General features: G+C 43.4%; 2 protein-coding genes across 2 annotated transcripts in view; one reads left to right on the plus strand and one right to left on the minus strand.

The window, feature by feature from the left end:
* Positions 1-25: 25 nt before the first annotated feature.
* LOC133523664 (p21-activated protein kinase-interacting protein 1-like) lies at positions 26-2,553 on the plus strand. Its single transcript, XM_061859341.1, has 3 exons — positions 26-237; positions 326-617; positions 1,182-2,553. The coding sequence occupies exons 1-3, from the start codon at positions 169-171 to the stop codon at positions 1,988-1,990; spliced, it is 1,170 nt and encodes a 389-aa protein (XP_061715325.1). The 5' UTR covers positions 26-168; the 3' UTR covers positions 1,991-2,553.
* The window catches only part of LOC133523668 (uncharacterized), a 45,355-nt gene continuing 21,717 nt past the window's right edge, over positions 2,461-26,098 (minus strand). The window contains exons 3-23 of the mRNA XM_061859347.1: positions 25,399-25,628; positions 24,775-24,995; positions 21,597-21,617; positions 20,414-20,536; positions 19,667-19,853; positions 19,092-19,183; positions 18,662-18,840; positions 18,418-18,554; positions 17,809-17,960; positions 17,377-17,512; positions 15,210-15,362; positions 14,893-15,048; positions 14,387-14,498; positions 12,681-12,832; positions 11,447-11,577; positions 11,082-11,265; positions 10,548-10,640; positions 10,379-10,466; positions 9,036-9,212; positions 5,582-5,712; positions 2,461-4,733 (exon numbers count right to left, since the gene is read on the minus strand). Of these exons, the coding sequence (XP_061715331.1) occupies positions 4,497-4,733; positions 5,582-5,712; positions 9,036-9,212; positions 10,379-10,466; positions 10,548-10,640; positions 11,082-11,265; positions 11,447-11,577; positions 12,681-12,832; positions 14,387-14,498; positions 14,893-15,048; positions 15,210-15,362; positions 17,377-17,512; positions 17,809-17,960; positions 18,418-18,554; positions 18,662-18,840; positions 19,092-19,183; positions 19,667-19,853; positions 20,414-20,536; positions 21,597-21,617; positions 24,775-24,995; positions 25,399-25,628 (3,092 nt within the window). The 3' untranslated portion in view covers positions 2,461-4,496. The remainder of the gene's footprint in view (positions 4,734-5,581; positions 5,713-9,035; positions 9,213-10,378; positions 10,467-10,547; positions 10,641-11,081; positions 11,266-11,446; positions 11,578-12,680; positions 12,833-14,386; positions 14,499-14,892; positions 15,049-15,209; positions 15,363-17,376; positions 17,513-17,808; positions 17,961-18,417; positions 18,555-18,661; positions 18,841-19,091; positions 19,184-19,666; positions 19,854-20,413; positions 20,537-21,596; positions 21,618-24,774; positions 24,996-25,398; positions 25,629-26,098) is intronic.

Below are 26,098 nucleotides of genomic sequence, written 5' to 3' on the forward strand. Positions count from 1 at the left end.
TTTTTATTATCGTGTTCGTCTTCCCTATTCACTTCTGAACGAAAACTTCAAATGGATCTTTGACACTTTCATCCTGTCAAGTCAATGTCCAAAGAAACGTGTGCGGTGCACTGTTGAGGTGATGTTGCGATGTTCATTTTCTTATAAAATACTGTCTTGTATTTTATAATGGACGAAATAATAGTCGGTACCTATGAAGGCTTTTTGCTAGGATATTCACTTAGTTATGAAGATAAGGTAAGTTAGCTGGTGCTCCAACCTAAATAATATCATGTCAATATTTTCTGGTTTTCAAAGCATAATAGAATAATACGATTTCTTGCAGAGAAGCAAAATCAAACAAACCTTTGCGACACATTCACATACTGCTTCAGTGCGATGTGTGTCCATAGCTGGCAAATTTTTAGCTTCTGGTGGCACTGATGACAAAGTAGTGGTCATTGATATGAAGTCCCGAAAAGAGCACACTGTCCTCATGAACCACGATGGTACTGTAAATACTGCTGCTTTCACACACAATGGGACACACCTCCTTACTGGGAGCGATGATGGATCAATTATTGTGACGAGAACTGGCAATTGGCAAATTGAGAAAATATGGAAGAAAGCTCACCAAGGTAAATTAATACTGCACTTTTTTTTAGGCTAAGCATACCTTAAGACGAACCGCCGCCTTTCCATACAAACATAGACCGCATTTTCCTCACTGGATATTTACATTTTTGAAAATATTTTTACACATTTGATGTGTTTTAATCTTAACTATGACCAACAAGAGTTAGGAGCATTTTAAAATTTGTATGACTTTTTGCAAGACTAAGATACATAAATTTCTGGAAAAATATTTTCCATGTCAATATCCAAGGAGGAAGATGAGGACTATGTTTGTATGGAGAATTGATTGTCCCCTTTCCTCTTATCATTAATTATCATGCACATTAATTCAACATTATACCACTTAAATTGCTTGGTTCCTTAACCAGGACAGGGCTTTTCAAACTTGGAACCTAATTAGAGTTGTGAGTTATTATACCATTAGCATTGAGAATGCTAAGTATTATGGCATACCCTTCATGCTTTCAAGTATGTCCATAAACTACACTACTACTACTACTAACACTATAAGTTTGAGTTAATAGTTCATCTTATGAACCATAAGTGACCATATACTTTTCTTTTAGGATTTCCTGTTACTGATATAGCAGTACATCCATCTGACAAACTAGCTCTTAGTATAGGAGGTGACAAGACACTAAGAACTTGGAACTTAGTAAAGGGGCGTCCTGCTTTCACCATAAATCTTTCCAGCAAGGGTGTAACTTTGCCTACTGAAATTAAGTTTTCACCCACTGGTGACAGATTCTCCCTAATTCATGAACAAAATGTTGATGTGTGGACAATAAGTAAAGCTGGAATTGAGAAACAAATAAAATGCACCACTAAACCAACATCAGTACAATGGGTATCTGATGAAAGGATGTATGTAGGGTTGGACAATGGAAATATTATATCCTTTACTGTCTCTGATACTCAAGCCCAAACTTACAAAGCCCACAAACAAAGAGTCAAGTGTCTTCATTACAATAATGATATATTATATTCATTATCCAGTTCAGGAGAAATTAAAGTTTGGTCAGAGATTGAAGCCAAATTAAGTGAACTAAGCTCACATAATGCTGCTTGTAGAGCCACCTGCGTGACATTGAACAGGCAAAGCTACCTTATCAAGAAAGAAGAGAAATCAGATGAAGAACACTCTGAAGCAGAAGAGAATATTGAGCAGACAGAGGAAAAAGATGACAGTGATGTTTCTGATGTGGAGGAACTTAAAGCTCCATCACCACCAGCAAAGAGGAAACCAGGAGCCTTTGTAACTATTAGTTATGGAAATGATGAAGATGAAAAAGAGGGAGGTGCCACACCTGAAAAGAAGTTTAAGAAAAAGAAAAGAAATAAAAATAAAAACAAGAAAAATAAAGTAGTTGAATAATTAATGTACTTTGTTTGTTAATTGAATTTACCAATAAAAATATACATAATAAAGTTTGAGTAATAAGTATACTAAAAATAATTTAGATGAAAGTTAATGGCCAGGTTAAACTTTCTGATGCCGATCAAACACAAAAGCTGTCATTTGGACGCCACATCACTGAAGTGTCAAAACTGAAATTGAACTTTATGCATATGCACAGCATATGATTAATCTGTCTTTGGCATTGGACCTACAGTGCTGATTACGGAAGGTGGAGGTAATCCACACTCCATAGTGCTGATATATCCGTCATTGGCATCCAAAAGTTTAATAAGAGGTAGTAACCCTTGCAACAGCAAGATCTCCTAAGGTCATCATGAGGGTAATCCTGCATACCCTTGTTGTACCCTTGTAGCTAAAGATTATTTTCGTCAGGTAGCTGGTGCAAGAGTTACAACAAGCAAAAATAGAGAAAAAGAAAACACACATTACCACTGCAGACTATATTTTCACCATCATTTTAGGAAATGTACATGATGTTCACATTGATCATAATTGATAGTAAAAAACAATATGATGTAGACTTTGGTTTGTTTATTTAATTATAAATAAAAAAATCTCTCCCAACTGCACACCCAAATACATAAATAATAAACTGTAAGAGACAATAAATTAATTTGGTCCCAAAATAAATATTAAATAATTTAAGGAAAATTTAAATTAAAAAAATCAACAATTATAAACAGTACTGATCAATTTGGCAATTGTTAATGGACTTCCTACTTACATTATTCGTTATTTCTTAATTAAAATAAATATCCTAAATGCACAATGTACATTCAGTCATACAGAGTAATGAAGCACGCCGCAGTCGAGTCGCCGCGCTCGCGCCGGCATATTTACACCAACGATACAGGTGGCTACAGAACCGAACATGCACACGTGAATTATTGAATACACTATGCGGCCGAGACCCTCCCTCACCGCGGGCAAGTCCTTCACATTTGTACAAGCTCCTATAAACAGTTATTGTGAGTTGAGTGGATGCGGTCTCAGCCATTATTTAACTTGCCTAAGAAAACCTATAAAGCCAGACTTATATTTGATAACTCTTACAGAAACATCAAGAGAGAATTTCACTGGAATGTATTTATTTCAATGAATATAAGTTATAATAATCATCATTACGATTTCATAAGATAAACATTTTATTTGATTGCGCAATGAATAAAAAAATGCAGTGTGGTTGAAAGACATATGTAAGTAACAACTTTAATGAGATGAGATCACATGCTCGATGAATGTCAAATATTCTATGTAATTTAAATATCTTACTAACACAGTAGCAACGTCGCTCTAACGACCAGTCGCTATACAATACTAAGTACATTTTGTGCAGTTATTTATTTTGAAATTCATGCCGAAAATAACCAGTTTCTGTCTGAAAAATAGAACCTTGCAAAGATTAGGAATTACAAACCGATAGTTGTTACTGCGATAATATACAATTTTATTGACAATTCATGAATAGATACAAATTGAACATTACATAGTTTATCTTATACATGTATTTCAAAAATCTTAGAAGAAAATTAGCAGACTTTCGAGCAGCTTATGATTGATCTTATGACTAGATTGAGCCAGTGATTTCCAGCAGTCCATACTTCACATCAAACTTGAAGAAAACTGACACAAATAATACGGCGTAGGAACGATAAAAGAATTAAGTTGTAGGAAAAAACTGACGTTGAGTAAAAACATACAGAGATTAGATAACTTAGGTTAGACAGTCTAGATAAATGCTTTCTACTTGTCCTGTTCCGTATTCACTTACATCTAAATTTCGATTATTAGTATTTTTCGTTCGACTCTACCCTACCGTCACTAAACTCTAAGCTATAAGTCAGATGGCACTCTCTACGCTATCGGACACAGCTTTTGCTTTACCCCGATCCCTCCCGATACCTCCAATCTTCAGAGTCAGTCGCCCAGTTTCCAGAATAAATTAGTTCAGTAGAAGAAAAGACAGTACAAAGGGCTAAAGAAGAATTACATATATGGCTAAATGTTGTTTCTATGCTGTTATCTCGTTCCTTGTTTTTAACAATTAGTCTTTGCAACTGTCCACAGCAGACGGTCCAAGGTTTAATAGCGCAAATAAGAACCCATTAAACGTAATTCTTCTTCATTTATCAATTTTCATTGAAAAAACCAATGGAATAGAAGAGAAAATATAAGACGTCCAGCACCACTTTTATAAGTTACAATGACGTGGTCCCTTATCAAGTAAATAACTGATCTTAGGTACTTTCAACGTAAGATTTAAGTACTGCTCAAGTAACTTATATTAGTGGTTTTACTGTGACACAAGGCATATTACAGTCACATTTATTACATCATAAAAGACAAAGCAACCGTGTGAGAAAGAGACCAATACTGTATCTTTTGTGTATCTCGTAATAAATGCGACCATTACAGAAGAAGAGTGTTAAAGCGTATACGCAACTGACCCTGGACGACTGGCCTATTTCTTCTTGGCCTTCTTCTCGGCCTTCTTGAGGGCCTTGAGGTGTTTCTCGTGCGCCTGGCGCAGCTCCTTGAGGCGGCGCTTCATGCGGCGGCGGTCGTCGCCGCCGAGCCCGAGCAGCTTGAGGTCGGCGGAGCTGAGCGCCAGCAGCAGCGCGCCGTCCACGCCGCGCGCGGCGAACGCGCTCGCGTGCCGCTCCAGGCCCTCGCCTAGCCCCGATACCCACTGCCAAACCTGCGCAACATATTCATGCAATGCTAATATGTAGTTCTTTAACATATTCACTGCCGGCAACCCACCTGGTGGGCGCTCGTGAACTTTGTTCAGATGCCGGACAAAAAACGGCGCACTACCCCAGAACCCGGTGGTCTATAGCTGCGTACAAAACAACCCACCCAGCGGGTTGTCCGGCATCTGAACAAAGTTCACGAGCGCCCACCAGGTGGGTTCCCGGTTTATGGGGTAGTGCGCCGTTTTTTGTCTGGCAGTGAATGTGTTAAAAGCTGATGTATCGCCGCGGACCAAACGTCTCATTCATATAACTTAGCAAACCTCTGTTAAATATTGTCCCTTTTTAACAAACACACATGTCTAAATGACGGATAAATACAAAAAATCAAGGGCTTGTTAGACTTGACAGGCGTTTATGAACAACGCCACAAGTGTATCTATAAAGTTGTGCTATTATTGCATTGAATATGAATCCTAGCGTTGTCCCAGCTTATTAGTCTGATTTCCTCACGATGTCATAAAGGATGCAGAATAACCCTAATGGATATAGTAAAATGGAGAATAATAATAAATATGAATACGGTCATAAACGTCTGCTAAAGTTGACAAGCCGCTAATAATCGTTTGTCTCTTTCCATCATACCAATACGACGGAAAGGGACAAACGATTATTAGCGGCTTATTAACTTTAGTAGACGTTTATGAATAAGGGGATAAGTCTGTAGACGAAAATTATTCATAGCACACAACTTCCGTCATACAACCCCCGTACATTTGTAGGTACAGACCTAGACCTAGACCTGTAGACAGAGTGTAGCATGGCAGTTCCTAAATATATGTCAGGAACTTACCTGCTGCTTGGTCCAGTGCGTGACGGGGTGCGGCGACAGCGGCGCGGGCGACAGGCTGGCCTCCGACACGGCGCTGGACAGCGGCTGCCACGGCACCTCGCCGCCGACTACGCAAGCCGGAGCTTTCTTCACTATAACATGCCCATTTCATTGTCATGACGCGGCTATAGATAGGGGCCCAAGTCTCAGACCGTCGTGGTCATCGATGGAGCCGAGACTTGGGACCCTGTCCGCACAAATAGCAGCCACTTTATTAGAATAGTTTACGAGGGTGGATTGAAAAATTCGCGGCCTGAATATTAAAAACAAAACAGGTTTTTTAATTTATTTTTATTTTTCTACATAGTCCCCGTCGAGTTGAATGCACTTGTTCCATCTGGATTCCAGAGCCATTACACCACTTTTGAAGAAGCTTTCCTCGAGACCTTCAAAATAGGCATCCACCTCAGCTTGGACCTCGGCGTTGCTTGAAAATTTCATACCACCCATATGTTTTTTTAAATTGGGGAACAGATGAAAGTCCGATGGTACTAAATCGGGTGAATAGGGTGGGTGGGGCAATAATTCAATCCCACATTTGGCAATCTCCGCCATCGATTTTAGTGACGTGTGAACACGTGCATTGTCCTGGTGGAAAATAACTTTCTTTGTCAACATTCCAGGTCTTTTTATCTTCAGAGCCTCGCGTAATCTGCGTAATAACTCGCAATAATAGTCGGAATTTATAGTTTTACCTCTCTGGAGATAGTCAACCATCCATTATTCCCTTTGCATCCCAGAAAACAGATGCCATGACTTTATTGGCCGACAAAAATCAAAATTGCTTTGGCTTTTTTGGGAGGCGGAGATCCAGAATGAACCCACTGCTTCGATTGCTGTTTGGTCTCTGATGTATAGTGGTGGACCCACGTCTTGTCCATAGTTACAAATCTGTCCAAAAAGTCTTTAGTATCGGCTTCATACAGGTGAATTAGTACGGCGAGCGATTTTTTGTTCCACTGAAAGAAGCCTCGGGACCCATCTCGACGACACCTTGGAAAAACCTAATTCGTTGACTATAATATTTTGAGTTCTTTCATAAGAGATGCCTACGATGTCAACTATTTCCCGCACCTTTAATCGCCGGTCTTTCATTATCATTTCGCATATGATTGCCACATTGTCCGTGTTAGTCACCGTTGTTGGCCTCCCGGGACGAGGGTCATCTGCGATACTCTCTCGTCCACGCTTGAATTCAGCTGCCCATTTTTTCACAATCGTATATGATGGACAGGATTGCCCTAATGTACTTTGCATATCATCATAAATTTGCTTCGGTGTCAATCCTTTTTTATGCAGATATTTAATCACAGCACGATGCTCTAATTTCTCCATTTTCACGATATCTACCGACACGTAACTTTAAATATGCCGTAAAATTGCTTTTAAATATAGACGCCAATTGAAATTTCGCGGGAAGACAGTTGAATAATGACAGTTCAAAATAGCGGCAGAAAAAAGAAAAATGTTTTTTTTTTATTGGCCAGGCCGCGAATTTTTCAATCAACCCTCATACTTGACTCTATTCTATATTAAGCACTTTATTATGAGTTTTTATACCATTAAATTGTCGGTGGCGGTATCCAATAATAAAATGTCAGGAAGGTAATTAATATTAAATGGAACTTGTATGCTGCTAATTGTACGAGTGCAAACAGCTTCTATATACTTCTAGTACTATTTAAGCGTGACTTATATAAACGTGACTCGTTGTACAAAATAAAACGTAATTAAAATAAATAATTTAGTTTCTAGGTAGGTAGCATGGTAAGCGATTTTACCGCTAAATGTACATGAGTACCTACATACCACTAAAGTCCCAAAATAAATATCACGTTGTAAGCCGGTGACACTATTAAATACCCACCGATCGTAAAAGAACGATCGTACGATTTTATATCGCAATATAAATATAAGTCATAGCAGGACATTTTGAAAATCGGTGTCAAGCTTAAAGACGTCTCAATTCAAGAAAGGTGTAACACAATTCCACCCAGGCGTAACACAAAACGATTTGCCAAGAATGAGCAAGATTATGATAGTGAAGTGATTGAAGCGTGCGAAAAAGGAAAATACGGGATTACAAATAAAAACTCGACAGCTTTTACCTTTTTAACTACTGACGGACGTCTTAAATTAATTCAGCATGATAATCTTTACCAGAATAAATAAAGGTGAATTATACGCGTTTATCTATACGACCAGTGGCGGCTAATAGACAGAAGCATGTCGAATAATACACTGCAAAAGGATATACTAAGACTGGAGCTTCAAAATAATTAATCAAATCTTATCAACCACAGCGTTAAATCTTGCCAACTCAACCAGATTGGATAATTGGAATGCATAATATTAGGTGACATTGGATAATGGGAATTCATAGGTTAAGTTTGAAGATGGATATGATCCAAATGACTACAGGTCTAGAGTATCAAGCGGAATGCATTTGATGCAAAAGATGCCAACCAAATTAAAATAAAATAAAAACATTTCCAGAAAGTGCCGATCCTACACCTTATAAATGAAAAATTTACTTTACATAAGCCGGGACCGGGACCTGAATTTGCGTTTGCAGGTATTGAGGACGATTTATCATGGTATCGATTTTTTTTTTTAATTTCGTTGGTCCGTAGAGCTCTTCATTATGGGCGGAATAAATACTAAATCTCGTATGACATGAAAATTCTATAAGTTTTCGTAATTCGTTAAAGATTTTTTAGGACATAATTACGATAAAATTAAGCCTATATTGTACAGAATAGGGAACTCCATCTATCCACCAAATATTTATAGAGTCGATAAAAAATCGACACTAAATAAATAATCGGTCAATTGAACTGTAATATAAGTTAATTCGATTTACAGTAATATCCCGCTTTACGCGACAAGTGCGTTCCAAGGAAAATCGCGTAAAACGAATTTCGCGTATATCGGGGTCTTTTAATAAAGTACCAAATTTAGAATTAAAACTTCTCTGGTCACCCACTCCTTTCGATTTGATCGCCAAAATACTGGTAGAGTGCTCATATCCGTGCCTCTCATTGCACGCGGTTTTTCTGACTGATAAACCAGCAACGGTTTTAGCTTGAAATCACCAGTAGCATTACCTCCGAGAAAAAGAGTAAGCCGAATTTTTGCAGCCTTAAATCCGCTTTTTAACGGTCGTTCTCACGGTTGACTCTAATAGACCGAACAGACGTCCAACATCAGTAGTCATCAGTAATCCGCGTTATACGGGGTCGCCTAAAGCGGGGTATTACTGTAAATACCTACTGCACGGATCCACGTTCCGAGAAAGGTTCAATAAGCTGCGGCTGCAAATATACAGCATCCTACAGATAGAAATAAAGACCTCGTAAATCAGAAAGAAGCAACTAAATAGCGTAGAGTCCGTAGCGCGCCATCGGAAACAAACCTCGGGCGTTGGCCTCGCTGACGGCCTGGCGGATCTCGTCCACGAGGTCGTTGGTGAGCTGCACGGGGTCGGGCGGCGCCGCCGCGGCCGCCGGGGCCGCCGGGGCCGCCGGGGCCAGGCGCCGCTCGCGCTCCGCCAGCACCTGCTTCAGCTGCTCCGCCAGCGACGCGGCCGGACCTTCACCCGGGATTACTTAGGGCCGTGCCAAGGAATTGTTGGAATATCCCGTACAAATGCGGTTTATGCTCATTTTAGGCATACTACTTTATTTTCTATGATAAAGGAGCTCAAAAAGATTTTGGCAAAATTTTAATTTATAATACAAGCTTTTATTGCTGACTGTACTTTTCTTTCCACGGGCAACTAACACTCATAGATAGGTATGGCCATCTCCTGTCTCCATCATCAGATCAGCTCCCGACTTTCATATTGCAAATTTCAGCTCAGTCGGAAATCGGAAAATAGGTCAAGTTTAGCTTCCAATATTTGAACCACACAAATATAGACACATACATACTAACAAGCCAAGTGTAATAAAAGCTTGTAAAATACTTAAATATATGAGTCGTCGATTATCAGACATGCCTAACGCTAATAGACAAAATAACATGCGTTTGTACAGGACAGCCCCGTGGAACATTCCTTATCTACGCGTTACAACTAAACCGAACCTACTTTCTAATTTAGACGCTATGACGCTTTGTTTAAGACTCGATATAACTCGCTTTGCTTGTGCATATTTAATCAGCTATTGAAAGGCATTCCGACATACAATTTCATATAAGCTCAACTTAAATTAATGAAACTATGTACTCGGAATCACCAGTGTGCTGATAAAATGTAGACGAAATAGACAACTATCTGAATACTGCTGTAACATTAGATCATCCAGTTTACCAGGACCAACTATCATGACATGAATATCGTGATCAGTTAATCAAATCAAGCGCCATATTTACGATATGGAACGTCTTCAATCACGGTATTATGTATATCTCGTTTTAGTATGTCAAGTGTGTAAGGTTTAGTCAGGGTATGGCGACCGTAAAATGTGGGTAGGTAATGCTATGGCAATGATGAAGATGCGTTAATCACAAACACAGGGGTTTTCATTCAGTATGTTCGTGTACATGCGTCTTTCATGTGCAAATCTTTCAAATGTGTATTGTATGTATAGGCTATGTTGGTGTAGGTATCATATCGGAAATGTTTATTGGATTTATAGATCTTTGAACGTTAATATGAATATACGAGCACATCATAAAAAGCAAGCAATAAATCACGCTTGACAATTTACTTTTTGCTCCCGACCTTACTTAGCAGAATACGAAACTATTACATACCTGTAAGTTGGTGATGCCGGTGGTCTCTTGAATATACCGCGTCGTCGGTCGCGCTCCCGACAGAGCTACCACAGCTTTGCCTCTCTCGCTGCTAATCAAATAAAGATGCGTTTAGTTGATATTCGATTATTAACTTTAAAGTAAGCGGATAAGGCACAAAGTTACTTACAGAGGGTGCTCCTGTGTGTGTAGGCGCTCCCGATGTGGATTCACTTAGAGATTCGTCCGCAGAGTCGTTATACGAGTCGTCTAATCCGTCATACTGTAAAAGAATATTGAAAACATATTTTACAGTTCCTGTGGGAAAATTACCTGGTTTAATGCGAAACGATTATTAGCGGCATACGACGTAATACGTCGGAAAGAGACAAACGATTATTAGCGGCATCGTAACTTTAGTACACGAATAAGGGGCTTTGTGTCTATTTATAAACAACCCGTTTTGATGTATCTCTATAGTATGTGTATACTGATGGAGCTGGTGTTGCTGAGCGGTTGCGGCACGTGGTAGCGATGCCGCGCGATGTGCCGACGTATAATATATAGCAACGGCCCGGAGCACGGCCGCGTCCAGCACACGCGATGCACCGCCTGCTGCCTGCTGACGCCGACTGCCATACATAGGTCAAAACAAATGACGGTCGGCGTCAGCGTCGAGCGTGCGTTCCGCGGCCCTCGGGTAAGTGTGTGTGTGTATACTAACGGAGCTGGCGTTGCTGAGCGAGTGCGGCGAGTGCGGCGCGTGGTGGCGGTGGCGCGCCAGGTCGGTGCGCGCGCGGTGCGCCGACGTGTCCAGCAGCGGCCCGGAGCGAGGCACGGCCGCGTCCAGCTCGCGGGAGGCGCCGACAGCCGTCGCTGCCACCGTTGCGGCTGGTGTGGGAGCGCTGCTAATACACGGCTTTGTTATTATCATGTTACCAGGTTTGCCTTAAGGATGTGAATGTTTCTTGCTATTGAAACAGGCGAATAAGGTGGGAATACTACTAATCTTATGCTAAGAAATGTAACTAACCCTTTTTGCAAAAAAAATATAAAGACTATCTGCACACAACACTGTACTGTACTCACGTCGTGTCCGCTGTGGTGGCGGGCGGCGTCATGTGCGGCGTGTGCGGCGGCGTGGCGTAGATCGGCGCGGCCGCCGGGCCTGCGGGCTGCACCGGGGGGGCCACGCTGTTCACCGGCCGCCCGTCCACTACCTGCGCAGATGGTATTGAAAATATTAACGTACCTATACGAGTTATTACACCGTACGGTTACGACGAATCGGACTACAAAATACACGCAAAGCATTAACATGCCTATCGACCACGTACACAGTTACACACTTGAAATTGCAACGTGCCAGCGTCGCTATTTCATACTGTAAGTTGACGGCTAAGTGTAAGGCCTGAGTGGACGCTCGATACAAGCGTGCAGCGGGGCGGGGCGGGCGGCGTGCATGTCAAACAAAGGACACTCGTACTAGTGTCCTGAGTCGACGCTGCTCAAAGCGAATGCCGAGCGGGCAAGTTTGCGGGCATTGCAGCGTCGCGCGGGGCGTCGCGGAGAGGTTCAAACCTGTTTGTGATTTGCAGCGACGATAAGAGCGTGCAGTCATGTCAAGCAAACAAATAATTATTGACATATAAAATAAACCAGCATTTTGGCTATCATCTCACACTTTATACAAAAATAGACTGTATAATTAAATGGAAGGTAGGCAGTTATAATATTCAACTCTATTAACAGTTATTAAAGTTCAAATTTAAACAAAATATTTTTTATGACATGCGTTAAAATTACGAGTAAGTATTTATTTTCACTTTTAATCCATTGCATGTTAAGATTTCGTATAAAGTGGGAAATTCTCCAAACCGTCTTCTTTGCTTCACTACGATCTTGTTTTGTAGAAAAACGACACATTTTGAGCCATGAAGTCTCTTCTAAAAAGAAATCAAGAATGTCGTCCGAAGTCGATGCCATGGTGAATGCGACCGATTCACACGAGCGGTGAGCGTGCGCTGAGGCCACTCGCTGGACGCTCTATCTCACGCTCGCCCGCCCCGCTGCACGCCCCGCCGAACGCTCCGCTCCGAGCGTCCACTCAGGCCTTACACTAAGGGTGGTATTCCAGCTGTTCCATTTCTTGGTCCAAAGTGCATTGTCTCACTCTTTCATTAAGCACAATATGAGACGCAAATACACATTGGACAAGAAATTGGACAGGTGGAATACTACCCTAAGGACATATGACTACGCGCGGATCTGTACGCACTTGAGTAGTACTCCATCTGAGTGAGACGAGTAGGACAAGTCTCACCTTAGCCTCAGGTTCTGACACAGTGACGTCACCAATGTCCGGCGCTTCCCGCTCGCGCGCCTCGCGCTCCCGTCGCGCGGACTTGTCCACCTTGGCATACTCGTCCTCTATGGGCGACAAGTCGGACAGGTCGCTGTCCGAGCTCCAGGGATCTGAGAAACAATTAACATGTAAGTTAATCGTCGTAAATCGATTATCATGTTCAATCTTCATTAAACATGTGTAATAGGCCTGTGTCGTAAATTTCAAAAATGGCTTATTACGATAGTTTAGTACCTGTATTACCCCAAAAAAATAATATTTCATGATAAAAACTATATTTAAAACACATATTTTAAGTTTGAAAAAAATATTTTTAAACTGACGTAAAAACACAAGAAAGTGTCATGGCGTCGTGAATGACGTCACATAGTTGCAAGCGATTGTGTTCACTTACGGCGAAAGTTTGTTTTGTTTAAATAAAAATGGAAACTTCGTATTTTAAAAACTGTATAGTGCCCCAGTGTATAAATACAAGTATAAAAACTCCGACTAAGTTATTCATACGTGTTCCGGTCAAGGAAAAAATGCGAAAAAGTGGTTAAAACTGGCAAGGAGGAAAGATGCTCATTGTTTATCAACAACATCGAGAATTTATTTTTGTGAAGATCATTTCGATGTAGGTAAGTATTATTAAAAAAAGTAGTGACTACATATTCAACTCGTAAATCTTAAGAAAAACCAAAGCTTTTTTTGTTGCCCTGGGAGCAAACAAACAATTATTTTCTAATTCTTACTTTCGAAATAGGCAATTAAAAACCCACTATTCCACAAACTTGCGATAGGGCTTAAGACACTAAGACAAAGTAGTGTCTTTACAATATCATCTCTCTATATTTACATTGTAATTCTAACCTCAAAATCAATTAATTTGCAATTGGTATACATACCTTCAAATAATAATTGACTGCATGCTAAAGTGAAATATACGTGAAAATTATAATAAGCAGTATTTTAGTATTGTTTATACTTACATAGAAGTTTTAACATTACGAAATTCCGATGAACAAAAGTCAGTGTTCGACGCGAAAAATCGGCCTAGCATAACAGCGTCAATTTTGGGTAAATTATTGCTGTTCGCTTTGATAAATCCAGGTTCCATGGCAGTTTATGCTAGTATTATCTGATATGGGTGGAAATAACACTCTCAACTTGTCGAAAAATGATAATAATAGAAAAAAACGAAGTGACTTGTGCTGTTGTATGAAAATCATAACCAAACGTCAACAACAACAATGGCGCATATCACCATGTGACGTAATACGTTCTAATTGGCGTTCACGGCGGAGGGGCCAGGGGGGTATTTTTTTGATTTTAATTTGTAAAAATAACAATAATCTTATTTTTTTATGAGGAATTATTTCGGTTTTCCTTGATTAAATATCACAATTTACGCCTAGAAACATTCATCCATTGGTTTCATTGTTAGTTGACACAAGCCTATTGTCAGGCACTGGAGTGACATTACAAAAGTTGCATTAACATACAGGGCTAACTAAAAACAATTAGGTACAGACGTGAGTTTCAACTATTGTAACTTATTCATAACTAACTTCTATTCGTCACCACTTTTTATATTTTAATTTTTACGTATATTATTATTAGTTTTTATTTTTTTAAATACACGTTTAGATTTATAATGCAGATGTAGATATAGCGAAACTAACCGTTGATGAGCAGAGGGTCGGGGTCGGGCCGCCGCGGCAGTGGCGGCGTCTCGCGGCGCGCGGACGGCTCGTGCGGCAACATCACCGGCAGCCCGGCTTTCTTCTGCGTTTCCTGAGATATCATCATATTCGTTATCGTACAAGAAAGAGGTCGAATTTGAAACTAAAGGTGTGTCCTAGTCTAGCGTATGTGCCTCGAAAGGCTCGCTAACTAATGTTCATGTGCACTACGTGGTAGTATGCACGCAAGTAGATATTTGCGAAAAGCGTGTTACGTTACCGGACGTACAAGCGTGAGGCTCAAGTAGACGGTGCAAGAATTTAAACGCTCGCGTAGTACCGTAAATGCATTCGTAACGGAGAGAGGTGTTACATCGACTGTGTGGTACATCGATTGAATTTGTTGTATATACCTCAGCAGGTATGCCAGTGTTTGTATCGTGTAAATGAAACATCATTTTTTTAGGCCGCAAATTTAGTCCGTAGGAGCAGCGTGGCGGACTCACCAGCAGCAGCACCTCGAGGCGCGCGACGCGCTCGTGCAGCGCGGACAGCGCGCAGGAGTACTCGCGGTGCGCGTCGCGCGCGCTGCTGCTCCACCACTCCTCGCGCGCGCGCACCATGGCGCGCGTGCGCCGCCACTCGCGGAGCGCTCGCCGGGCCTGCGACGTGATCACTCTTTTCAGTTATGTTATCGGGTATGTGAGAAGTGTAGAATGGAAATTTTCACCGGAGGCCTAAGCGATAGACGATTTAGAAGTAATATGACGATGACTTCGAGGGTGCCAATCTATTAAGAGAGAATAAAAAAAAGGTAACCGACCTTGTCGTACTTGCGCTGCGCGCGCTGCGCGGTGTCGGCGGCGCGCGCGAGGTCGAGCTGCAGCGCGTCGTCGGGCGCGCGCGCCGCGCACCACTCGCGCACGCGCGCCGCCACCTCCGCCGCCGCCGCGCCGCCCGCCTCCATGCCCACCACCTGACAAGTACGGTGTTCCGATTAACATTAACATGTCCGCAGCGCGTTTAGCTAAACTTTCGATTGGAATCGTAAGTCACGAAACTGAACGAAAATCTGCTAAATAGTAAATAACCTTAACAAAAACATTTCGGAAAAAAAAACACACTCGAACGATAAAATACAAACTGCGCGACTTCTATAACGAAACACTTATTTTTGTTTGCTCACCTGTTTCTGTTTCTATCTACTAGTGGCTTTAATAATAATAATAAATTCTTTATTTCGAAACACTTAAGACTCCATAGATGTTAGTTATAAATGTCCGCCCTCCGACTGCTGCCGCCGCGCACGGTACTGACCCAACATACAGAGTGAGGTGGTATCGTACATACCTCGTGCAGCAAGGCGCGCAGCTCGGACACCTCCGGGATGTGCGAGGCGGGCGCGGGCGGCTCGGCGGGCGGCGCGGGCGCGGCCGGCGCCTCCGCGCCCTCCGACTGCTGCCGCCGCGCACGGCCCTGACCCAACATACAGAGTGAGGTGGTATCGTACATACCTCGTGCAGCAAGGCGCGCAGCTCGGACACCTCCGGGATGCGCGAGGCGGGCGCGGGCGGCTCGGCGGGCGGCGCGGGCGCGGCCGGCGCCTCCGCGCCCTCCGACTGCTGCCGCCGCGCACGGCCCTGACCCAACATACAGCGTGAGGTGGTATCGTACATACCTCGTGCAGCAAGGCGCGCAGCTCGGACACCTCCGGGATGCGCGAGGCGGGCGCGGGCGGCTCGGCGGGCGGCGCGGGCGTGGCCGGCGCCTCCGCGCCCTCCGACTGCTGCCGCCGCGCACGGCCCTGACCCAACATACAGAGTGAGGTGGTATCGTACATACCTCGTGCAGCAAGGCGCGCAGCTCGTACACCTCCGGGATGCGCGAGGCGGGCGCGGGCGGCTCGGCGGGCGGCGCGGGCGCGGCCGGCGCCTCCGCGCCCTCCGACTGCTGCCGCCGCGCACGGCCCTGACCCAACATACAGAGTGAGGTGGTATCGTACATACCTCGTGCAGCAAGGCGCGCAGCTCGGACACCTCCGGGATGCGCGAGGCGGGCGCGGGCGGCTCGGCGGGCGGCGCGGGCGCGGCCGGCGCCTCCGCGCCCTCCGACTGCTGCCGCCGCGCACGGCCCTGACCCAACATACAGCGTGAGGTGGTATCGTACATACCTCGTGCAGCAAGGCGCGCAGCTCGGACACCTCCGGGATGCGCGAGGCGGGCGCGGGCGGCTCGGCGGGCGGCGCGGGCGTGGCCGGCGCCTCCGCGCCCTCCGACTGCTGCCGCCGCGCACGGCCCTGACCCAACATACAGAGTGAGGTGGTATCGTACATACCTCGTGCAGCAAGGCGCGCAGCTCGGACACCTCCGGGATGCGCGAGGCGGGCGCGGGCGGCTCGGCGGGCGGCGCGGGCGTGGCCGGCGCCTCCGCGCCCTCCGACTGCTGCCGCCGCGCACGGCCCTGACCCAACATACAGCGTGAGGTGGTATCGTACATACCTCGTGCAGCAAGGCGCGCAGCTCGGACACCTCCGGGATGCGCGAGGCGGGCGCGGGCGGCTCGGCGGGCGGCGCGGGCGTGGCCGGCGCCTCCGCGCCCTCCGACTGCTGCCGCCGCGCACGGCCCTGACCCAACATACAGCGTGAGGTGGTATCGTACATACCTCGTGCAGCAAGGCGCGCAGCTCGGACACCTCCGGGATGCGCGAGGCGGGCGCGGGCGGCTCGGCGGGCGGCGCGGGCGTGGCCGGCGCCTCCGCGCCCTCCGACTGCTGCCGCCGCGCACGGCCCTGACCCAACATACAGCGTGAGGTGGTATCGTACATACCTCGTGCAGCAAGGCGCGCAGCTCGGACACCTCCGGGATGCGCGAGGCGGGCGCGGGCGGCTCGGCGGGCGGCGCGGGCGTGGCCGGCGCCTCCGCGCCCTCCGACTGCTGCCGCCGCGCACGGCCCTGACCCAACATACAGCGTGAGGTGGTATCGTACATACCTCGTGCAGCAAGGCGCGCAGCTCGGACACCTCCGGGATGCGCGAGGCGGGCGCGGGCGGCTCGGCGGGCGGCGCGGGCGCGGCCGGCGCCTCCGCGCCCTCCGACTGCTGCCGCCGCGCACGCTCGCGCACGGCCCTGGCCCAACAAATACAAAATATTTTAATGCATGTGCTCGTGCGCTAAAATGTTAGAGCTGCGCACGCATACGTCACGGAAACGGTATGCGGTGTCTCATAAGGATCTGTATATTACAACGCGCACGTGCACATCTACGCAACACGCACCCGGTGTGCACAGGCCTTAAAGGCTTACGCAGCCTTTGATTATCCCTGAATTCCCCACTACTGCAATTCAATAGTCCCAACTCAAATAGGTCAATAGTCTCATACTCAACTCAAATATTCCAAGGACGACTAAAAATATGACCATACCTATCCTCCCTCTCTTTATCGGCTGCCAAAGATTGCCTTATGAGATGGGCCACTTCGCTGTTTTCAGGGTCCTTCTCGCGACCGATGAGGAACTTTACTGGTCCGGACGTATTTCGTAGCACTGACGCGGCATAGGCTTGGGTCACACCTACCTGTAAATCGATTACCAAATAATATTACTGTTTTTTTACAAACAGACAAATTAAGTTTAAATTATAAAAACAAATTCATCTCCTTCAAAAGATAGTGTTGGAAAGAGGTGAATGCTACATCTTAGCTTGAATAGTCGAAAAACCTACAAAGTTTTTATATGACCAACTCCGGCATCATAAATTCTCACTTCAAGATTTTGCTTGGCCAACTCACTAATTCGGGTTCAGGAAGGTATAATTAGTCTAAATAACGTGGTTATCAAAATAAAATCCGAACTCAGCAAGCGTTAGACCGGGTCGAACACTGGGGGGAGTCAGTCCGGTGGTGTTTCTGTTCACCACAAATGTATGCAAACAGTCTGAGTGCACGTGCACAGATCATTCTGTCGCTGCGTGCTCCACCGAATGGTCGCCAGCCAGCTCGGACAGTAAGTTATGGAATAGGGAGTTTAGTTACCAGACTCTTGCCGTCGACCTCGATGATCTGGTCGTTGACTTGTATGCGTCCGTCGCGCGCGGCGGCTCCGCTCTCAGTGATTGTTTTAACGAATATGCCCAATTTTTCTAACCCCGCATCGGCGCCGACACCCATTCCTGCAAACAATTTATTTTATTTTATGAAACATAAAAATGGATAAAGCCACTCGTCGTAGTTGCCGTCGCCCTCAACCTTATGAGGCATATGTTAAGTTTCAAATTACCAATGATTGAGAGGCCCAGCCCGTCGGCCCCCTTGAGCAGGTCGACCGGGAACACGTGCATCTTCTCGACGCGTTTCTCGAGCTCGTACTCGGCGGACGCGGCCACCGGGTCCACGTCCTCGTTGCGGCGGTCGTACTCGCGCACCGAGTGCGTGGAGAACACTTGCATCGGGTTCGTGCTGGAATACAATACGTTAGTTTTAGACTAGCTCCATAGTAAAAGCCAACCGGGGGGACTCTGTTAGCCTAAAAAAAGGGCTTAAAGCATCAGTGGGGATAAGGTCTATGTTTACATCCCGATCAAACAGAAAATCCAAATTTTCGTATTTTAATTCAATAAGGTGTGGCACAAACAGCCGTCCACAACCATATTACCACATACTTTGAAAACGAGTACTTGGTAAAGATTAAAATTAAAAAACTGTTTTACCTGAATTTTACTTTTCTATTCATCTTAACGAATACAGGCGGTGTGTAATATTCATCGTCCTCATCTTCTTCGATAGGCGGAAGACCAGCCACCTGAAATTATTTGTTTGAGTATTTCATTCACGGCACTAGTCTAAAATATGGCGAAAGGTTCTCAATTTAAAAACTGGAAAACAAAAAAAATTTTAAGTTGAAAAAGTTCTTTATAATAAGTTATAACCCACATCAATAAGTCGCCGGAATAACGTTATCTTTTGGCGACTTACAATAACTCTCAGCCTAACCACTATACTACAGGTTGATCACTAGAGCTGGCACGAATGGAAATGAATGAGCGAATGAAAATATCTAGGTATATGTTACAGATCATACAATGAAAGTTTCGTTAATTCCATTCGTGCCATATTCCGTGAATCAACCTGTACTTGGATACTAGAAGTCTTATCTTCATATGTGACCGTCAGATATCTCATGTCATCATCAAAGAAGTAATTTCGTATGCGATTTAAAATAGCTAACGCCATATTGAACTGGTCCGTTTACGGTCCTATTGCGTTAACAATCGATAGGCCCCACCTCGGTATAAAAGTGTCCGTCCTCGAAGTAGTGTATGCCGTTCTCCTCGGCCAGCTCGCGGAGCGCGCGCGGCGGGTAGTGGTCGAACACGCTGGGCTCCGGCGGGCACGACTTGCGGTCGCCGCCGGCCAGGGCCGCCTCGCCCTCCAGCGACACGAACTCGTAGCTCTCGTCCACTGACTGCATGCTGCAATTATACGTTCATAGCGATTCATAACACGAACATCTTCATAATAACCCCGTATTCGCTTCCAAAATTGTACAGCATAATCGTCTGAGCATTCCAAAACAATTATGTGTAAGCTGTGTCATCCCATTTCATGTTGCATTGACATTTCATGTTGTTTTTTTAGAAAGTGTGTGAAACACACCTAAATATCAGAGAATGTAAAAACGCCTTTATATTATAATCACCTCCTGCGTGTGGCAACACCGTTCAGCTCTCTCTGTCCTATTTGCTCTCGCAGCACACACAATTACAAAAATGTGATAATTTATCTTTTCTCTAATAAACGTGATAAAAGTGCAGTGTACAGTTGTAGTAATTCCCGTCTCTTCAACCCACATTCATTGCAAAAAGTACGAAGCAAATTATGAAGATTACTTCTTTGTTACATGCGCCACAAACGCTACCATGCTAAGTTTAAAGATTGAAACTAGTTTATTCTATCAGTCCGCAGCTGACCATAACAAACAGCCTGTTACCAACGGTAAATCTATATAGTCACACAATGGAATGATCGTTACCTCTCGTACGAGAGCACGGACTGGTAGCTGTCGTTGAGCGAGACGCCGTTGTCCTGCGGCGGGTGCGGCGACAGCATCGCCACGATCTCCTGCGCCTGCTCGTCCGACAGCAGCGCCTCTTGTCTGTGCCACACAAGATAAATCACACACTTTTTAGCGATTATCACACTGATACAGATCCACACGCGGCTTCGGTATATGAGAAAGAGCTATTCACGTATATATCAGACCGGGGCAGCGTAAGTCCGCATCCAATGTGAAACCGGCCTTGGGATTATATCTCGTCCAGAAAATCGGATTAAATCTTAGGTTACCTATTACTCGTAATCGAATGATCCAAACGCACACAGCTATAATACATAAAGGATGTACCATCAGCCGTAAAAGTGCAAGGAGACTTTATCAATGATATCATTCATAATTTCTCTGATGCAAATCTGCAGCTCACTGTACAATCGTAGACAGTAAATGGCGTATTTGTGTGCAATAAACGCGAATGGAAGTGCGTATTGAGAATGTCATCTAGTAAAATTGTTATTTCCAAAGTAAATTTTTTACTTCAATTTCAGAGCTATATCTACTGCACACCGAGCTGCAAAAGAGCATGGTCAGTTTATGAATGAATTCCATTACCTCAATAATTACGACCTCGTACGAAACGATGGCTAAAATAACTTGCATTGATCTCTCCCAGAAATTGTAGCTTTCCATTAGAGAAGGGTATTTATGCACATGGAGCATGAAGCATAAAGAACCTTCTCTGATGTAAAGCGACAATTATATTTCGTCAACTATAACAGCAGGTAGTATAAACAAATTTCTTAAGATTCGTATTGTTCATACTAGTGATGATCTCAAATAAACAACATCAATGTGTTTAGAGAAATTGAAAAGGATACCCAAGAGCGGGCATGGTACATGGTAAATATCTTTTCAGTTTTTTTCGGGTTATGATACTAAAAGTGACTTGCTCATTGCTCAGCTGACAAGTGGCCACCTGCTTCTCAAGTCCTTTTTTTAGTGTAAGTTTAGTTAGTATTACGAAACCTACTCATGCAATTGTGTATAATTGGAATGCGCTTACCTTTCATCGGGTAAAAACTATCAGACTTCAAGTAAGAACGAACATAATTTGTAGATAAATAGAGGAGGAAATAAAATAATACAAATACGGCACGCTTACCTAAGTTTTTTCTCCAGAATACTGCGAATTTGATCAGGCAATAGAAGCGTTGTGCGCACAGGCAGCATGCAAATAATAAAAATACAACATTTAATTACTCAAGCATAACACGCTACATCAGACGCGAAGATAAACCAAATAGTGCCGTCGTACCGATCGACAGGACAACTCCATCCTACCTCTGTTTTTATTTCCCTGATACTAAAATAACAGATGCTACTGTCAAACTCACAAAAGTAGGCGGCTTAAAGAAAAACAGTGCCGTCATATTATACCGGTTTTGTTGACTACAAATGATGATGGGCATGCTTAGGGGCAGTACCAACAGCATTCTGGAGGTAATTGCAGAGAGGATTGAGAATCCTATACTGGCGCATTGGATTCGCCGAGTTATAGGATTTTTGAAATTTAGAAAATAGGTTAGGTATTTTAGTTGTAATATTATATTAAGTACAAAATTAACATTAGTTACTAAGTTATACTAACAAATATGGATGGTTGTAAAATCTGAAATAAACATTTTCAATTTCAAAAAAATTAATTATGAAATATTCCATAATGTTACGACACATCACATAATGGACAAGACGAGACGCCTATAATAACGATAACTTTTAAAGAGTCCAAAATAGAAACAGCGGAAATATAATTTTGCATCAAGGAAATATAAACAGTGTAACAAATTATAAATATAAAAATACATTAGCACAATTCATATTGCAAGAAGTATTAAGAAAGAGTAAAACTGAATAGTGCCATCATGCAAAGATTGAAAATTGCAGCTGTCGAGTTACAGTAAATAGAACAGTGGTGCTATATATCAAGGATCATTAAAAATAGAAACATATATAGTTTCAAGGTGCAGACAGACTTGAGCCTTGGCTAGTAATAATTTTTTGTCTAACCAATAGTCAGCTGTCGGAACGGTCATTTCCTCCATTACTTCATTCTGGAGAACTCTCTTGTAATGTATAACTGTGCCTAATATGATCGGCAAAATGGTCGCGAAACAATTTTGCTACCGTTTGGGGTAAATGCCGTGTCACCATATTTTCTCTACAAAGTCTGAGTTTATAACTTTACTTGTAACTTCGCAGTAATACCTACACAAAGATCATTAATAATAATATGCTTTTAGAACATAATAATATAGATACAGTTCGACAGGTGTGGTATGGAAAAACTAAACTCAAGAGATTCAGACTAGCTCCCCGCGATCTATCTGCACCTTTAATAGCAATCACATACTATTTATCCGCGATTTTCTTAGCTTACTTAAAAACCCTGCTACTGGCGTGTAAAAAGGTGTTACATAATGATTGATCGTGTGGTGCACGTGAATGAGTAATGAAGTGTGACGGCCGAAGTTGGAAACTGTTGGTGTATGCATTCCGTTATTCGCGTGAAGCGTGTCGAGCCCGCTCGATAACGGCTGAAACGGACCCATATGCAAACCCTTTCATCGTCAATGATGCTTCAAGGCGTTGCGAGTTGTGATCGTAGCACCGGGGGATACAGGACGTTTTTTCTAGACATGGCAATGCTGCACGAGCTGCTGTAGGGTCCTTTTAACAAGGAATCAGCCCCGGAAAGTGCGAAAATAATAGCCGATTCATTAAGATATCAGCAGGAATGTATAGTGCTTAAGGCATATATCAAAGTAAACTTTACACTTCAAAAAAGTTTCGTTACTCTTGTCCCGAAATCACCAATAACAGTGAACAATTGTACAAACGACCTTACCCCGATGCTATCCCTTCTCGGTAACATTTTAATAGTACATTATTGCAGAGGCCGGGAGGGCAATTCGTGGATGAGTTTCGATTTCGACAAGGAAGACGAATCCACTAATTGCTGTTCCTGCCGAGGCATATATAGTGCTTTTCTCCAAACATGCGAGGAAATCAGCTAAAATAATTTTTCTCAAACTTGTAATGAAATGTTGACATGACTTACTTCAAATTAGGTCCGGAAATACATATCAGGTGCGATGAGTGTAAAGGAATTTCATACAGCCTTACACACATAGGCAATTTCATTATTTTTGCACTACGACGCAAGGTTTAGGAGATACAGCCCCATAAAGTTTTTTTTGCAGTCATGCAGAAATCTTTATAGGGCTATATCTCCTAAACCGTGCGTCGTGGCGTAAAAATAATCAAATTTTCGTTCCCCTTAATTCCCGAAAGTAATAATAACAATCATCATCATCATCCTATTTTTTTTTTAATTATTTCATTGCAAGTTTGAGAAAAGCACTATACAAATCTCGGCGAGAAACGGGGTTGCCGGCCGCGTATCCCTATCCGAGACCTCGCTACGCTCGGCCGTCTATATCTACTTGGCCTGCAACTCTTCGTTTCCCGTCCTCTATAGTAATGTACTAATAATTTAAGCATCAACCAGCATTCAAATCGAACCTTCAGATCAAAAACGTCAAAAACAATTTCCCTCTTTAATTATTTTATAAAAGTTAAAGGCACAGTTATTATTCTGCCATTCAGTAGGTACAGTATTGAATATTCGCTCATTCAATATAATGAGATCCTTAAAAAATATATAAAAGTTATTATAGTCTTTGATTTTATTAAGCAGTATTCGCACGATCATACACGACGGTCTAACACGACTCTATCCTATAGCTTGAAATGATGCTGATCGGGTCGTATAGACGCGGCCCGCGGCTATATTAATTGGCTGTTTGCGTTTTTCTTAGTGGATACATGTTTTTAAAAAGTAAAAAACAATACAGTAGGTAATAACTTCCCGTAAAACACGACAATAATGGTTTGAATTTTTTTAAATTGAATTTGACCATAACGACGACCTTCCCGTACTATTTTTGCTACAATAAAGTGAACATTTCCGAGCATACTGGAGAAAAGTATTATTCCTAGATCATTTGATTGTTGTCGGCCAAAATAATAGTTTTTTATTTATTTATTTAAGTACTTAAAGTTTCGTACATTACACCATGTTTGACAATTTATCAAATGACAGCTGATCAGCGTCATATCACATTTAATACTTCCATTGTATTTTGTAAATTCTAATTTCATGTTTTTCGTCAGCCATACTTTATTTATGTATATAGATTTAATTTAAGATAGCTATTATGTGCAAGAACTTTCGAAATGACTACGACATCGAAAAGTGCGTAAAGTGCATGACAATTTACCTAGAGCTAAGCAAGATTTCAGCCTCGTCGGGCGTCATACTGTCGGGCTGCTTGCCCGCGTCGGGGTCGTCCCAGCGGCCGTCGGCCTCCGCCTCCGCGCCCGCTTCAGCGACGCGGTCACCCGACGGCTCCGCTTCCGATACGCTCCATTGGCTAGTGGTCGATTTGTCGAGCACCTCTATGGAGCCTTGACTAGCTTCACTCACTACTACTCCCGAGTCCTGAAAAGTATTCAAGAAATCAGTTTATTGTAAAAAAGAAACATTTTTGATACAAGCTTTTATCGCTGACTGTACTAAAAATAAATAAATACTCATCCTAATCATAGTAAAAGTAAATTAATACTCATCGAGACAATTCTTACAAACCCAAACATAATTATGTTCCTATGGCCACATCTGAGGGAATCAAGTTTGATGATGAGAGAGTTGATTGTCGACTAAGGCAGTTGTTACGCCGACTTCGAGGCTCTCGGCCGCTTGAAAACTTTTAGCAGCCAAACTAGTTGCCAACTTAAGCCCAACCGATACTGATGAAGCCCGGAGCGGCGGAACATTTGTATTGGACGGCGTCCGTGGTTCTCGGGGTAGATGGGTGTCAGGTGTGTGATGTGATAGATATTACCTGCTGTAGGACCGACAGCGTGTCGGGGTCGGAGCGCGCACGCTCGGCGTCGCGGTGGTCGCGCGTGAGCGGCGCGGGCGCAGGCGGCTCGCGGTAGTCGGCGGGGCGCAGCCGCGCCACCACCTCGGGCGAGGGCTCGTTGAAGCCGCCCTCGTCCGACACGCTGGACGCGCGCGAGCCGCCGCGCCGCCCACTCTCCTCCGCCTCCGATGACTTGCGATCTCCGACCGCTGTTACAGAAAATGTCAATTGTGTATAAAACTTCGTGACAGTTTCTATAACAAACTAGATGTAGGTAAACACTACAAATTGGAATGCAACAGCAGCACATTAAAACACAGTGCTCACAGTTACAAACATGTTAACATTTGCGACTTATTTTATTTTTATTTTATTTATTCAGGATTACAACAGCTTATAATAATTACATGTGCAATTTTAAATTTTAAGTGTATAAAGCCAATTACAGTAATCCACAAGGTCAAATCGTGATATAAGTAAATAGTTAAGAAGGTAGTTACAGAATAGTAGGTATACATTAGTGAACATGATTGAGCACTTACTGAGACACAATTATCTAATCAAATATATAAAAAGAACCTTTTTTTTACTCTGATTAATTATTGAATTGAATATTGAGGTAGGCAATACATTATAAAACAATATTTCAATATTATGTGTAAGCTAGGTCTAGAACCAG

The sequence above is a fragment of the Cydia pomonella genome, chromosome 12, assembly GCF_033807575.1.
Source record: "Cydia pomonella isolate Wapato2018A chromosome 12, ilCydPomo1, whole genome shotgun sequence".
Taxonomy (NCBI): Eukaryota; Metazoa; Arthropoda; class Insecta; order Lepidoptera; family Tortricidae; genus Cydia; species Cydia pomonella.

What these genes read in the sequence shown, in the direction of transcription:
- LOC133523664 (XM_061859341.1), top strand. Translation starts at nt 169, where the DNA reads ATGGACGAAATAATAGTCGGTACCTATGAAGGCTTTTTGCTAGGATAT. An exon ending in CACTTAGTTATGAAGATAAG is followed by an intron (nt 238 to 325) that starts GTAAGTTAGCTG and finishes GATTTCTTGCAG; the next exon opens with AGAAGCAAAATCAAACAAAC. An exon ending in ATGGAAGAAAGCTCACCAAG is followed by an intron (nt 618 to 1,181) that starts GTAAATTAATAC and finishes CTTTTCTTTTAG; the next exon opens with GATTTCCTGTTACTGATATA.